General features: G+C 47.5%; 1 protein-coding gene across 1 annotated transcript in view; it reads left to right on the top strand.

Moving 5' to 3' along the window:
- SUSD4 (sushi domain containing 4) overlaps positions 1-8,738 on the top strand; it is a 341,394-nt gene extending 332,656 nt beyond the window's left edge. Inside the window, exon 13 of the mRNA XM_088467876.1 lies at positions 8,142-8,738. Within this exon, the coding sequence (XP_088324002.1) occupies positions 8,142-8,179 (38 nt within the window). The 3' untranslated portion in view covers positions 8,180-8,738. The remainder of the gene's footprint in view (positions 1-8,141) is intronic.
- Positions 8,739-13,023: the final 4,285 nt, after the last annotated feature.

Below are 13,023 nucleotides of genomic sequence, written 5' to 3'. Positions count from 1 at the left end.
CAGAGCGGCCAGCTGAGCATAGCATAGTATCCTGACATACAGGCGGCATGCTACAGTATTCCTGTTACAGAGCGGCCTGCTGAGCATAGCATAGTATCCTGACATACAGACGGCATGCTACAGTATTCCTGTTACAGAGCGGCCAGCTGAGCATAGCATAGTATCCTGACATACAGGCGGCATGCTACAGTATTCCTGTTACAGAGCGGCCAGCTAAGCATAGCATAGTATCCTGACATACAGACGGCATGCTACAGTATTCCAGTTATAGAGCGGCCAGCTGTGCATAGCATAGTATCCTGACATAGAGACGGCATGCTACAGTATTCCTGTTACATAGCGGTCAGCTGAGCATAGCATAGTATCCTGATATACAGACGGCATGCTACAGTATTCCTGTTATAGAGCGGCCAGCTGAGCATAGCATAGTATCCTGACATACAGACGGCATGCTACAGTATTCCTGTTACAGAGCGGCCAGCTGAGCGTAGCATAGTATCCTGACATACAGACGGCATGCGACAGTATTCCTGTTACATAGCGGCCAGCTGAGCGTAGCATAGTATCCTGACATACAGGCGGCATGCTACAGTATTCCTGTTATAGAGCGGCCAGCTGAGCGTAGCATAGTATCCTGACATACAGACAGCATGCTACAGTATTCCTGTTACAGAGCGGCCAGCTGAGCGCAGCATAGTATCCTGACATACAGACGGCATGCTACAGTATTCCTGTTACAGAGCGGCCAGCTGAGCATAGCATAGTATCCTGACATACAGACGGCATGCTACAGTATTCCTGTTACATAGCAGCCAGCTGAGCAAAGCGTAGTATCCTGACATACAGACGGCATGCTACAGTATTCCTGTTACAGAGCGGCCAGCTGAGCATAGCATAGTATCCTGACATACAGACGGCATGCTACAGTATTCCTGTTATAGAGCGGCCAGCTGAGCGTAGCATAGTATCCTTACATACAGACGGCATGCTACAGTATTCCTGTTACATAGCAGCCAGCTGAGCGTAGCATAGTATCCTGACATACAGACGGCATGCTACAGTATTCCTGTTACAGAGCAGTCAGCTGAGCATAGCATAGTATCCTGAGATACAGACGGCATGCTACAGTATTCCTGTTACAGAGTGGCCTGCTGAGCATAGCGTAGTATCCTGACATACAGACGGCATGCTACAGTATTCCTGTTACAGAGCGGCCAGCTGAGCGTAGCATAGTATCCTGACATACAGGCGGCATGCTACAGTATTCCTGTTACAGAGCGGCCAGCTGAGCATAGCATAGTATCCTGACATACAGACAGCATGCTACAGTATTCCTGTTACAGAGCGGCCAGCTGAGCATAGCATAGTATCCTGACATACAGACAGCATGCTACAGTATTCCTGTTACAGAGCGGCCAGCTGAGCATAGCATAGTATCCTGACATACAGGCGGCATGCTACAGTATTCCTGTTACAGAGCGGCCTGCTGAGCATAGCATAGTATCCTGACATACAGACGGCATGCTACAGTATTCCTGTTACAGAGCGGCCAGCTGAGCATAGCATAGTATCCTGACATACAGGCGGCATGCTACAGTATTCCTGTTACAGAGCGGCAAGCTAAGCATAGCATAGTATCCTGACATACAGACGGCATGCTACAGTATTCCAGTTATAGAGCGGCCAGCTGTGCATAGCATAGTATCCTGACATAGAGGCGGCATGCTACAGTATTCCTGTTACATAGCGGTCAGCTGAGCATAGCATAGTATCCTGATATACAGACGGCATGCTACAGTATTCCTGTTACAGAGCGGCCAGCTGAGCATAGCATAGTATCCTGACATACAGACGGCATGCTACAGTATTCCTGTTACAGAGCGGCCAGCTGAGCGTAGCATAGTATCCTGACATACAGACGGCATGCTACAGTATTCCTGTTACAGAGCGGCCAGCTGAGCGTAGCATAGTATCCTGACATACAGACGGCATGCGACAGTATTCCTGTTACATAGCTGCCAGCTGAGCGAAGCATAGTATCCTGACATACAGGCGGCATGCTACCGTATTCCTGTTATAGAGCGGCCAGCTGAGCGTAGCATAGTATCCTGACATACAGACAGCATGCTACAGTATTCCTGTTACAGAGCGGCCAGCTGAGCACAGCATAGTATCCTGACATACAGACGGCACGCTACAGTATTCCTGTTACAGAGCGGCCAGCTGAGCATAGCATAGTATCCTGACATACAGGCGGTATGCTACAGTATTACTGTTATAGAGTGGCCAGCTGAGCATAGCATAGTATCCTGACATACAGACGGCATGCTACAGTATTCCTGTTACATAGCAGCCAGCTGAGCAAAGCATAGTATCCTGACATACAGACAGCATGCTACAGTATTACTGTTACAGAGCGGCCAGTTGGGCGTAGCATAGTATCCTGACATACAGACGGCATGCGACAGTATTCCTGTTACATAGCTGCCAGCTGAGCATAGCATAGTATCCTGACATACAGACAGCATGCTACAGTATTTCTGTTACAGAGTGGCCTGCTGAGCATAGCGTAGTATCCTGACATACAGACGGCATGCTACAGTATTCCTGTTACAGAGCGGCCAGCTGAGCATAGCATAGTATCCTGACATACAGGCGGCATGCTACAGTATTCCTGTTACAGAGCGGCCAGCTGAGCTTAGCATAGTATCCTGACATACAGACAGCATGCTACAGTATTCCTGTTACAGAGCGGCCAGCTGAGCTTAGCATTGTATCCTGACATACAGACGGCATGCTACAGTATTCCTGTTACAGAGCGGCCAGCTGAGCATAGCATAGTATCCTGACATACAGACGGCATGCTACAGTATTCCTGTTACAGAGCGGCCAGCTGAGCTTAGCATAGTATCCTGACATACAGACAGCATGCTACAGTATTTCTGTTACAGAGTGGCCTGCTGAGCATAGCGTAGTATCCTGACATACAGACGGCATGCTACAGTATTCCTGTTACAGAGTGGCCAGCTGAGCATAGCATAGTATCCTGACATACAGACAGCATGCTACAGTATTTCTGTTACAGAGTGGCCTGCTGAGCATAGCGTAGTATCCTGACATACAGACGGCATGCTACAGTATTCCTGTTACAGAGCGGCCAGCTGAGCATAGCATAGTATCCTGACATACAGGCGGCATGCTACAGTATTCCTGTTACAGAGCGGCCAGCTGAGCTTAGCATAGTATCCTGACATACAGACAGCATGCTACAGTATTCCTGTTACATAGCAGCCAGCTGAGCGTAGCATTGTATCCTGACATACAGACGGCATGCTACAGTATTCCTGTTACAGAGCGACCAGCTGAGCATAGCATTGTATGCTGACATACAGGCGGCATGCTACAGTATTCCTGTTACAGAGCGGCCAGCTGAGCTTAGCATAGTATCCTGACATACAGACGGCATGCTACAGTATTCCAGTTATAGAGCGGCCAGCTGAGCATAGCATTGTATCTTGACATACAGACGGCATGCTACAGTATTTCTGTTACAGAGCGGCCAGCTGAGCATAGCATAGTATCCTGACATACAGGCGGCATGCTACAGTATTCCTGTTACATAGCAGCCAGCTGAGCATAGCATAGTATCCTGACATACAGGCGGCATGCTACAGTATTCCTGTTATAGAGTGGCCAGCTGAGCATTGCATAGTATCTTGACATACAGACGGCATGCTACAGTATTCCTGTTACAGAGCGGCCAGCTGAGCGTAGCATAGTATTCTGACATACAGACGGCATGCTACAGTATTCCTGTTACATAGCGGCCAGCTGAGCGTAGCATAGTATCCTGACATACAGGCGGCATGCTACAGTATTCCTGTTTTAGAGCGGTCAGCTGAGCGTAGCATAGTATCCTGACATACAGACAGCATGCTACAGTATTCCTGTTACATAGCAGCCTGCTGAGCGTAGCATAGTATCCTGACATACAGACAGCATGCTACAGTATTCCTGTTACAGAGCGGCCAGCTGAGCATAGCATAGTATCCTGACATACAGGCGGCATGCTACAGTATTCCTGTTACAGAGCGGCCAGCTGAGCGCAGCATAGTATCCTGACATACAGACGGCACGCTACAGTATTCCTGTTACAGAGCAGCCAGCTGAGCATAGCATAGTATCCTGACATACAGACAGCATGCTACAGTATTCCTGTTATAGAGCGGCCAGCTGAGCGTAGCATAGTATCCTGACATACAGACGGCATGCTACAGTATTCCTGTTACATAGCGGCCAGCTGAGCGTAGCATAGTATCCTGACATACAGACAGCATGCTACAGTATTCCTGTTACAGTGCAGCCAGCTGGGCGTAGCATAGTATCCTGACATACAGACGGCATGCTACAGTATTCCTGTTACATAGCGGCCAGCTGAGCGTAGCATAGTATCCTGACATACAGACGGCATGCTACAGTATTCCTGTTACAGAGCGGCCAGCTGAGCGTAGCGTAGTATCCTGACATACAGACAGCATGCTACAGTATTCCTATTACATAGCAGCCAGCTGGGCGTAGCATAGTATCCTGACATACAGACGGCATGCTACAGTATTCCTGTTACATAGCAGCCAGCTGAGCAAAGCATAGTATCCTGACATACAGACAGCATGCTACAGTATTCCTGTTATAGAGCGGCCAGCTGAGCATAGCATAGTATCCTGACATACAGGCGGCATGCTACAGTATTCCTGTTACATAGCAGCCAGCTGAGCATAGCATAGTATCCTGACATACAGGCGGCATGCTACAGTATTCCTGTTACAGAGCGGCCAGCTGGGCGTAGCATAGTATCCTGACATACAGGCGGCATGCTACAGTATTCCTGTTACATAGCAGCCAGCTGATCATAGCATAGTATCCTGACATACAGGCGGCATGCTACAGTATTCCTGTTACAGAGCGGCCAGCTGGGCGTAGCATAGTATCCTGACATACAGGCGGCATGCTACAGTATTCCTGTTACAGAGCGGCCAGCTGAGCGTAGCATAGTATCCTGACATAGAGGCGGCATGCTACAGTATTCCTGTTACATAGCGGCCAGCTGAGCGCAGCATAGTATCCTGACATACAGACAGCATGCTACAGTATTCCTTTTACAGAGCGGCCAGCTGAGCGTAGCATAGTATCCTGACTTACAGGCGGCATGCTACAGTATTCCTGTTACAGAGTGGCCAGCTGAGCGTAGCATAGTATCCTGACATACAGACAGCATGCTACAGTATTCCTGTTACAGAGCGGCCAGCTGAGCGTAGCATAGTATCCTGACATACAGACAGCATGCTACAGTATTCCTGTTACATAGCGGCCAGCTGAGCGTAGCATAGTATCCTGACATACAGGCGGCATGCTACAGTATTCCTGTTACAGAGCTGCCAGCTGGGCATAGCATAGTATCCTGACATAAAGGCGGCATGCTACAGTATTCCTGTTACAGAGCGGCCAGCTGAGCATTGCATACTGTAGTATCCTGACATACAGGCGGCATGCTACAGTATTCCTGTTACAGAGCGGCCAGCTGAGCCTAGCATACTGTAGTATCCTGACATACAGGCGGCATGCTACAGTATTCCTGTTACAGAGCGGCCAGCTGAGCATTGCATACTGTAGTATCCTGACATACAGGCGGCATGCTACAGTATTCCTGTTACAGAGCGGCCAGCTGAGCATTGCATACTGTAGTATCCTGACATACAGGCGGCATGCTATAGTATTCCTGTTACAGAGCGGCCAGCTGAGCGTAGCATACTGTAGTATCCTGCAGGTGCTGCTGAAGGCCCCCCCGAGTTAAAGAGACTGAGCGATTGGCAATTATTAGACAAAGGGTTCAATGCACTAAAGCTGGCCACACATCTAAAGATTATCTGTCCAACCAGCCAACTAGTTGATTGGTTGGAATGAAAATCTGGTAAGGAATACAATCAGCAATTTGCTCCCAAACACTGGAAAATGGACCAAAACTGTTGTTTGAACGAATAGTTTAGATCAAACATTTAACAAACTTGTCTGACGCCATTTTCATCTGTTTTCTGGCATTTAGGAGCAAATTGCTGATCATCAGTTACTCCCATACGTTACCAGATTTTCATTCCAACCAATCAACAAGTTGGCTGGTTGGATGTAAGTTGGTCTAGTGTGTGGCCAGCTTTAGACTTGGATAGAGATAAAGTGGAACCAGATAAAGTACCAACCAATCAGCTCCTAACTGTCATGTTACAGGCTGTTTGAAAAATTACAGAAGCTGTTTTGTTTGTACTTTACCTCCATCTGCTTCATCTCTCTCCAAGACTTAGTACATAGACCGCTAAGGACCTCTGATTCTGAGACAGGGCAGATGTGAAGTGGCGGTTCCCAGAGGTGTGGCTGCAGCACAGTCCAAAGTTCAAGTAGGGGAATCACACCAACTGCCACCCCAAACGCTGGCAAACATCGCCGGCCGGAACTCAATGGCAGTTGGTGCGACTCCCTTATTTGAATTTTGGACTGCGCTGCAGCCGACACCTCTGGAGCTAACTGAATGCAAGTCCAAAAGTGGACGCACCCCGGCATTACCATCAGAGTGCGCAGCTGTTGGAGAAAGCAATTGTCGGCTGCGAATACGCCGCACCAAGCATTCACACCTCGACAGAGAATACAAGAGCTGATGGTCTGCTCCATGCCTCCCCGTTTCTCTCCGTCTGTGAAATAGACGTTTCTGGCCGGTGACTGGAACAGCGCATGGTACAGATCCGTCTGGTGTGAGCGTCATGGGCGTGTAGCCTGACTTCCGTGCTTATTTGGGGTGTGTGGACGGAGATAAGACGCCTGTTTCAGGTCAGGTCTCTTGCACACATCATGGGGTGGGTGTAAGTGCTGATACTTTTGACGGCTGGGGATGGGCGGTGACTATCCCCATTATGATGGAAGGATGACCCTATAGACGGCCGGAAAATCACATTAGCGTAAGGTAGCAAATCTGGCTATAGCGGACGTCCACACTTGCGGGTGGTTTGCGTCCAGCTCAGCATACGGCTCAGTCGCTCTGGGGCTGGTTTATTACTGTATATGTCGCCACACAAGTCTTATTTATCTCTCTAACCCTTTAGATACGAGGTGTCGCCATTATCTGGTTGATGATGACTGGCGAATCTCTAGTTCGGCCACATCATGGCGCTTTCTGAGCGTATTTTCATGCGGCTGCCTCTCTGCAATATACACAACTGGTGATACGGGGTCCGGTCAGAATGTCGATATGGGTATAAGGCTGACAAGAAAAATGTTGACATTTAACATGTCGACACCATAATGTTGACAGTAAATTTTTGTGTTATTTTTAGGGTTAGGCTAGAAATAATATGCAAAAAAAAAAACAGGTTGACATTCTGGTGTCGACATTATGAAAATGTCAACATTTTAGCCATGTCGAGATTTGCAAACGTTCAGATTGTTAACACTCAGAACCTGCCGACATTCTGGCATAAGTATTCTGAATGTCGACTCTTCGTACCACTCCTAATGATGATACATGCAACTTAAAATACACAGATAACGCCGCCGGTTTGTAGCCGTCTTTGAGCACTGCGCAGCAGTTATATGATGGTGCAAGTTGGTCAGACATTAATTCCGAATCTCGGTCCTTAAAGGTGCAGATTCAATTAGCCGCTGTGTTTACCGCATGGGTGAAGCTCCTGGTTTAACGCCCAGAGCGATTCAACCATTATGTCTTTTCCCAGGCGGTAAACCCATGGTTAACTGTCGTTTGCCCTGAGCTATCCAATCGAGTGGCGATACCCTGTGCGCTAAGCCCCAGAGGGTGCATTTAACTCTGATTTTTTTTTTGCAGCTCCTGAGGCTGTAAGGAATACTCAGCATTACGTGCACCCTCCGGGGCTTAACGTGCTGGGTATCGCCACTCGATCGGATAGCTCAGGGCAAAGCAATTAGCTGCGGGTAAACCTCACGGCATATTGAATCAGCCCAAAAATGTTCTATAATCAAATGTTCTATAATCATTGCAACATATTTTTCACCGCAACTATGTATGTACTAACAACCAAATCTGCTTTATTATTGCCTTGTTTTTATTTTTTATTTGTTTGCAGAAATCCCACTGATGGACGAAGAAAGCATCGAATCATAGCGGGAAATAAACACTGTCAGCAAATATTCTTCTGTATATTTCCATCATATCTCAAATAATGCTCCATTTGTACTGCAATAATTCAGGACAAGGAGATTAAAAGAAACATTAGGATATCGGGAAAAATGTTGTTGATTCCAAAGAGGGGCGGGCAGAGGATGGTGGCGGCGGGCAGAAGATGGTGGCGGCGGGCAGAAGATGGTAGCGGATCTAGCGGTACCACAAAGACTGTTTCCTACCTACATCTCACTGTGGAACTGAGGTAGTGACTGTGATCCAGTCATTTTGTGTCTACAAAGATAAAGGCAATAAGAATCGGGTGGGAAGCCCAACACTCATTCTCCCCTTCACGGTTGTTCATGGCTGAAGCGCTCGTAATGGTTTCTGTCCTATAGGTCTATTTAGAGGGAAGAAGACCTGTAGATAGCCCACAGATGTGCCTTCCCCCAAGAACCCCTGGCAGACAAACCATGAATCCTCCTGCTGAAGTTACTGTTGTCACTTTACGAATAAACACTGCGATGTGATTGTACGCGGTCACCGCAGAATTGGCCATTTCTGCGCTCAGGTCTCTGGTGTGTTTTCTTTTTTACTACATTGCTTCTTTATTTTACCAGTAACAATCCTGGATGGTAATAAGGTTCCCATTGAATTCAGGGAATCGGTATGATTTACTGCTGGACCCATGCCCGGTGGCTGGAATCCCGGCAGAGGAGGAAATCCTGATCGTCAAAGGTAAGTATATACTAACCTATTTCTACCCCCTAACTCTCCCTTAGGGGTGCCTAACCCTAACCTTCCCCCTCAGTGCGTAACCCTAATCCCCCCTCTAAGTACCTAAACCTAACCCCCCCTTCCCCGCCGCCTAAACCTAAGTCCCCCAGGGGGGGTGCCTAACCCTAAGTCCCCCCTGGGGGTGCCTAATGCTAACCCCCCCTTCCCTTAGCCTAAACCTAACCTCCCGGGGGGGCCTAACCCTAAGTCCCCCCCGGGAACCCTAAATCTAACCCTCCCCCACCGCGCGGCTATCGGCGCCCTTCGATCGGGATGCCGTATGTCGTCGGGCTCTCAGCGTATGTCTAATGACAGGCGTCCGCATATCGACGCCTGTCTTTAGACCCTTGCTGGGATATGACAGTCGGGAAGCCGGCTGTCGGGCTTAGGTCTGCCGGCTTCCCGACTGCATGCCACATTTAGGTGCATGGAGGATTGGCCTGGACCCTTTTGTGTAGCCTGTCAGAAAATAGGTAGCTGATTGGTCTGCTGTGATACCAAGTACATCGGTAGCCACACAGGTAAAGGGACGGCAGGGGGTCAGAGAGGTAACAGACTCACTTGGTGGGTCAGTAACACATTTTGAGTGATGTACAAAATCATTCCTTATTTTACGGCAATGACGGGAAATGTTTACAGCGTCTGAGTAGAAGGACATCTATAGCAGAGCTCTGTTGAATAATATGCAACAACACACAGGGAAGACTGTGTGATATACTGTGCGGTAACAATTGCCTGTCAAACATAATATGGAGAAATAACAAAAGATTCTGCAAGATGGGACCCTATCGTAACAGAGGGACTACATAGTGATAGTTTATGACACAGCGCCACCTACTGTCCCTCCACTGTAGCTTCTTGAGTATACCTGGCCTTTAGCTGTTGTTGTATTCCAACAATGGCACACCTATCATAAGGGGGGAGAGTTGCCCACTTTTCTAGGAGCCCAGAGACTCTGCCCAAATTTAGGAGTCACGCGGAAGTTTTGAGAGCTAGGGCAAGTATAGATGCCCCAAATCCTCCTGCAAATGATGTGCTTTGCATCATTAAAGTGGAGCCCACTTTACAAGAAAGAGAACTGCGATCCGGTAGGGTGGCCAACTCTCCTGGGGGTCTGGGAAAGTTCCTGGAAATTTGTGAGTCTCTAATACATTCCTGGAGATAGACAAGTACTCACTCAATGTATCACATATCAGATTTCTGGGCCCATTTCTTGTCTTTGGGAACAAATCCAGGTAACAGATTAGATGTACTTACTCTCAGTAACTCTGTTACTACAGATGCATCTGAACAGCAGGAAAATACGTATTGTAAGAGACTGTCCAATGCGGCCCCACACTTTCGGCTCTGAATGCAGCTGTCTATGGGTGTCTGTCGCAGTAGTATTGACCATGTGCAGCATGTAGCGAGGATTCCTATTGGCTGCCTGAGGATGATTACTTCCCTCATCATCATGTGTCTGCAGCCAATCCACATAGATATTCCTTCACTGTAGACTCTGATATTGCCTGGTTGCCGCAACTGATTGTGAGAAGGGACAATGGACCTCATTCAGAGTCGGTCGTAAGCGGCCACTCGGTCGTACGCATCCGATGTTTCCAGACCACGCATGAGTACGGTTAGTGGTGCGCATGTGCGTACGAGACCTTGCGATCCAAAATGCTGTCAATCATACGGCTTACGAGCAGGATGTGGCTTCCGAGAGTTGATTGACATGAAAGGCTGTTAGTGGGTGTTGACGGGGGTGGTGGTCTAAAAACGCAGGCGTGCCTCAGCGTTTTGAGGGCGTTTCAGGGGCGTACATAAATTACCTGTTACGACCGACATAGAAGGCCAGAAGTAGTAAAACGTCACTCTGCGAGCAGGTTAGAGGCCTGGCTGATCGTACAGCTTGAGGTTGGGTATGTGCTCTCGCAAGCACCAGAGTACAATCGATACTATCGAATGTGACTGATGTTAGAATTGATGTTTCTATTTTGAGCCACACAATGCAAGCAGCTAATAATCATTTGTTGTAGCTAATTACACTGCTAATTGGCTTGTAATTGATTCAGTTGCGTTTGCATTAGCGAATAATAAGATTAAATAAATTTATTAATAAAAGCTGGTAACAAGCTGATCGAAAAAGCATGGAAATATGACATGTGGGCATCAACACAACACAAGCGGCCGCAACCATCAGAAGAAAATTAACATACAGCGACTGACAACGATTGACTTGATCGCTAGCTGCTATCACTCGCTAGCTAGAGGAGGTGCATTGTTCACGTATGGGCGTCACTTTGGTTGCAACCGACCGGCCGCGTGATTGCTTCCTTTTTCAGTTTCTCGGTCGTTAAGCGTACGACCGAGTGGCCGCTTACGACCGACTCGGAATGAGGTCCAATGTGCTCCAAGACACCCTAACAGTTCAGGTTTTAGAGATATCCATGGTTGAGCACAAGTGGTTAAATCAAATTGACTGAGGTACTAATTAAGTAACCTGTGGTCAAACATGGATATCCTTAAAACCTGGACTGTTAAAGTACCTTGAGGATCGAGTTTGGGAAGCTCTGCTATAGTCCCTCTACCTGCATCTAACTTCATTTACACACTTGTAGCCAGAAGGCAGCTGTAGGAAGTTTATGAGAAAGACAGGGGGCTCCCAGCCCGCAGCCCGTCTACTCTAAATCCATTCACATAAGGACATTCTTTTCTATTGTAAACCCAAATTCCCCCAGTACAATGCAGAGCCCAAATTATTGTGTACATAGTACAATGCAGAGCCCATATTCTGGTGTCCATAGTACAATGCAGAGCCCATATTCTGGTGACCATAGTATAATACAGAGCCCATATTCTGGTGACCATAGTACAATGCAGAGCTCATATTCTGGTGTCCATAGTACAGTACAGAGCTCATATTCTGGTGTACATAGTACAATACAGAGCTCATATTCTGGTGACCATAGTACAATGCAGAGCTCATATTCTGGTGACCACAGTATAATACAGAGACCATATTCTGGTGACCACAGTACAGTACAGAGCCCATATTCTGGTGACCACAGTACAGAGCCCATATTCTGGTGACCATAGTATAATGCAGACCCCATATACTGGTGACCATAGTATAATACAGAGCCCATATTCTGGTGTCCATAGTACAGTACAGAGCCCATATTCTTGTGTCCATAGTACAATGCAGAGCCCATATTCTGGTGACCATAGTACAGTACAGAGCCCATATTCTTGTGTCCATAGTACAATGCAGAGCCCATATTCTGGTGACCATAGTACAATACAGAGCCCATATTCTGGTGACCATAGTATAATGCAGAGCCCATATTCTGGTGACCATAGTATAATGCAGATCCCATATTCTGGTGACCATAGTATAATACAGAGCCTATATTCTGGTGACCATAGTACAATGCAGAGCCCATATTCTGGTGTCCATAGTACAGTACAGAGCCCATATTCTGGTGTACATAGTACAATACAGAGCTCATATTCTGGTGACCATAGTACAATGCAGAGCCCATATTCTGGTGACCACAGTATAATATAGAGCCCATATTCTGGTGACCACAGTATAATACAGAGATCATATTCTGGTGACCACAGTACAGTACAGAGCCCATATTCTGGTGACCATAGTATAATGCAGACCCCATATACTGGTGACCATAGTATAATACAGAGCCCATATTCTGGTGACCACAGTACAGTACAGAGCCCATATTCTGGTGACCATAGTATAATACAGAGCCCATATTCTGGTGACCATAGTACAATGCAGAGCCCATATTCTGGTGACCATAGTATAATGCAGAGCCTATATTCTGGTGACCACAGTACAGTACAGAGACCATATTCTGGTGACCACAGTACAATACAGAGCCCATATTCTGGTGACCACAGTACAGTACAGAGCCCATATTCTGGTGACCACAGTACAGTACAGAGTATACTTGCAGACTTCTCATCAGGGGTGGGTGGTAAGTGGATCTGGCGCTACGATCGTGGCCCCGTCCACTCTATGTTTCCTGGCTTAGTAAAGCAGTTGACAGGGCCGCAATGACACGATT

The sequence above is a fragment of the Taudactylus pleione genome, unplaced genomic scaffold (assembly GCF_031769625.1).
Source record: "Taudactylus pleione unplaced genomic scaffold, aTauple2 ptg000011l, whole genome shotgun sequence".
Lineage (NCBI taxonomy): Eukaryota > Metazoa > Chordata > Amphibia > Anura > Myobatrachidae > Taudactylus > Taudactylus pleione.
Note: the sequence above shows the minus strand (reverse complement) of the source record. Positions and strands in the feature narration are given on the sequence as shown.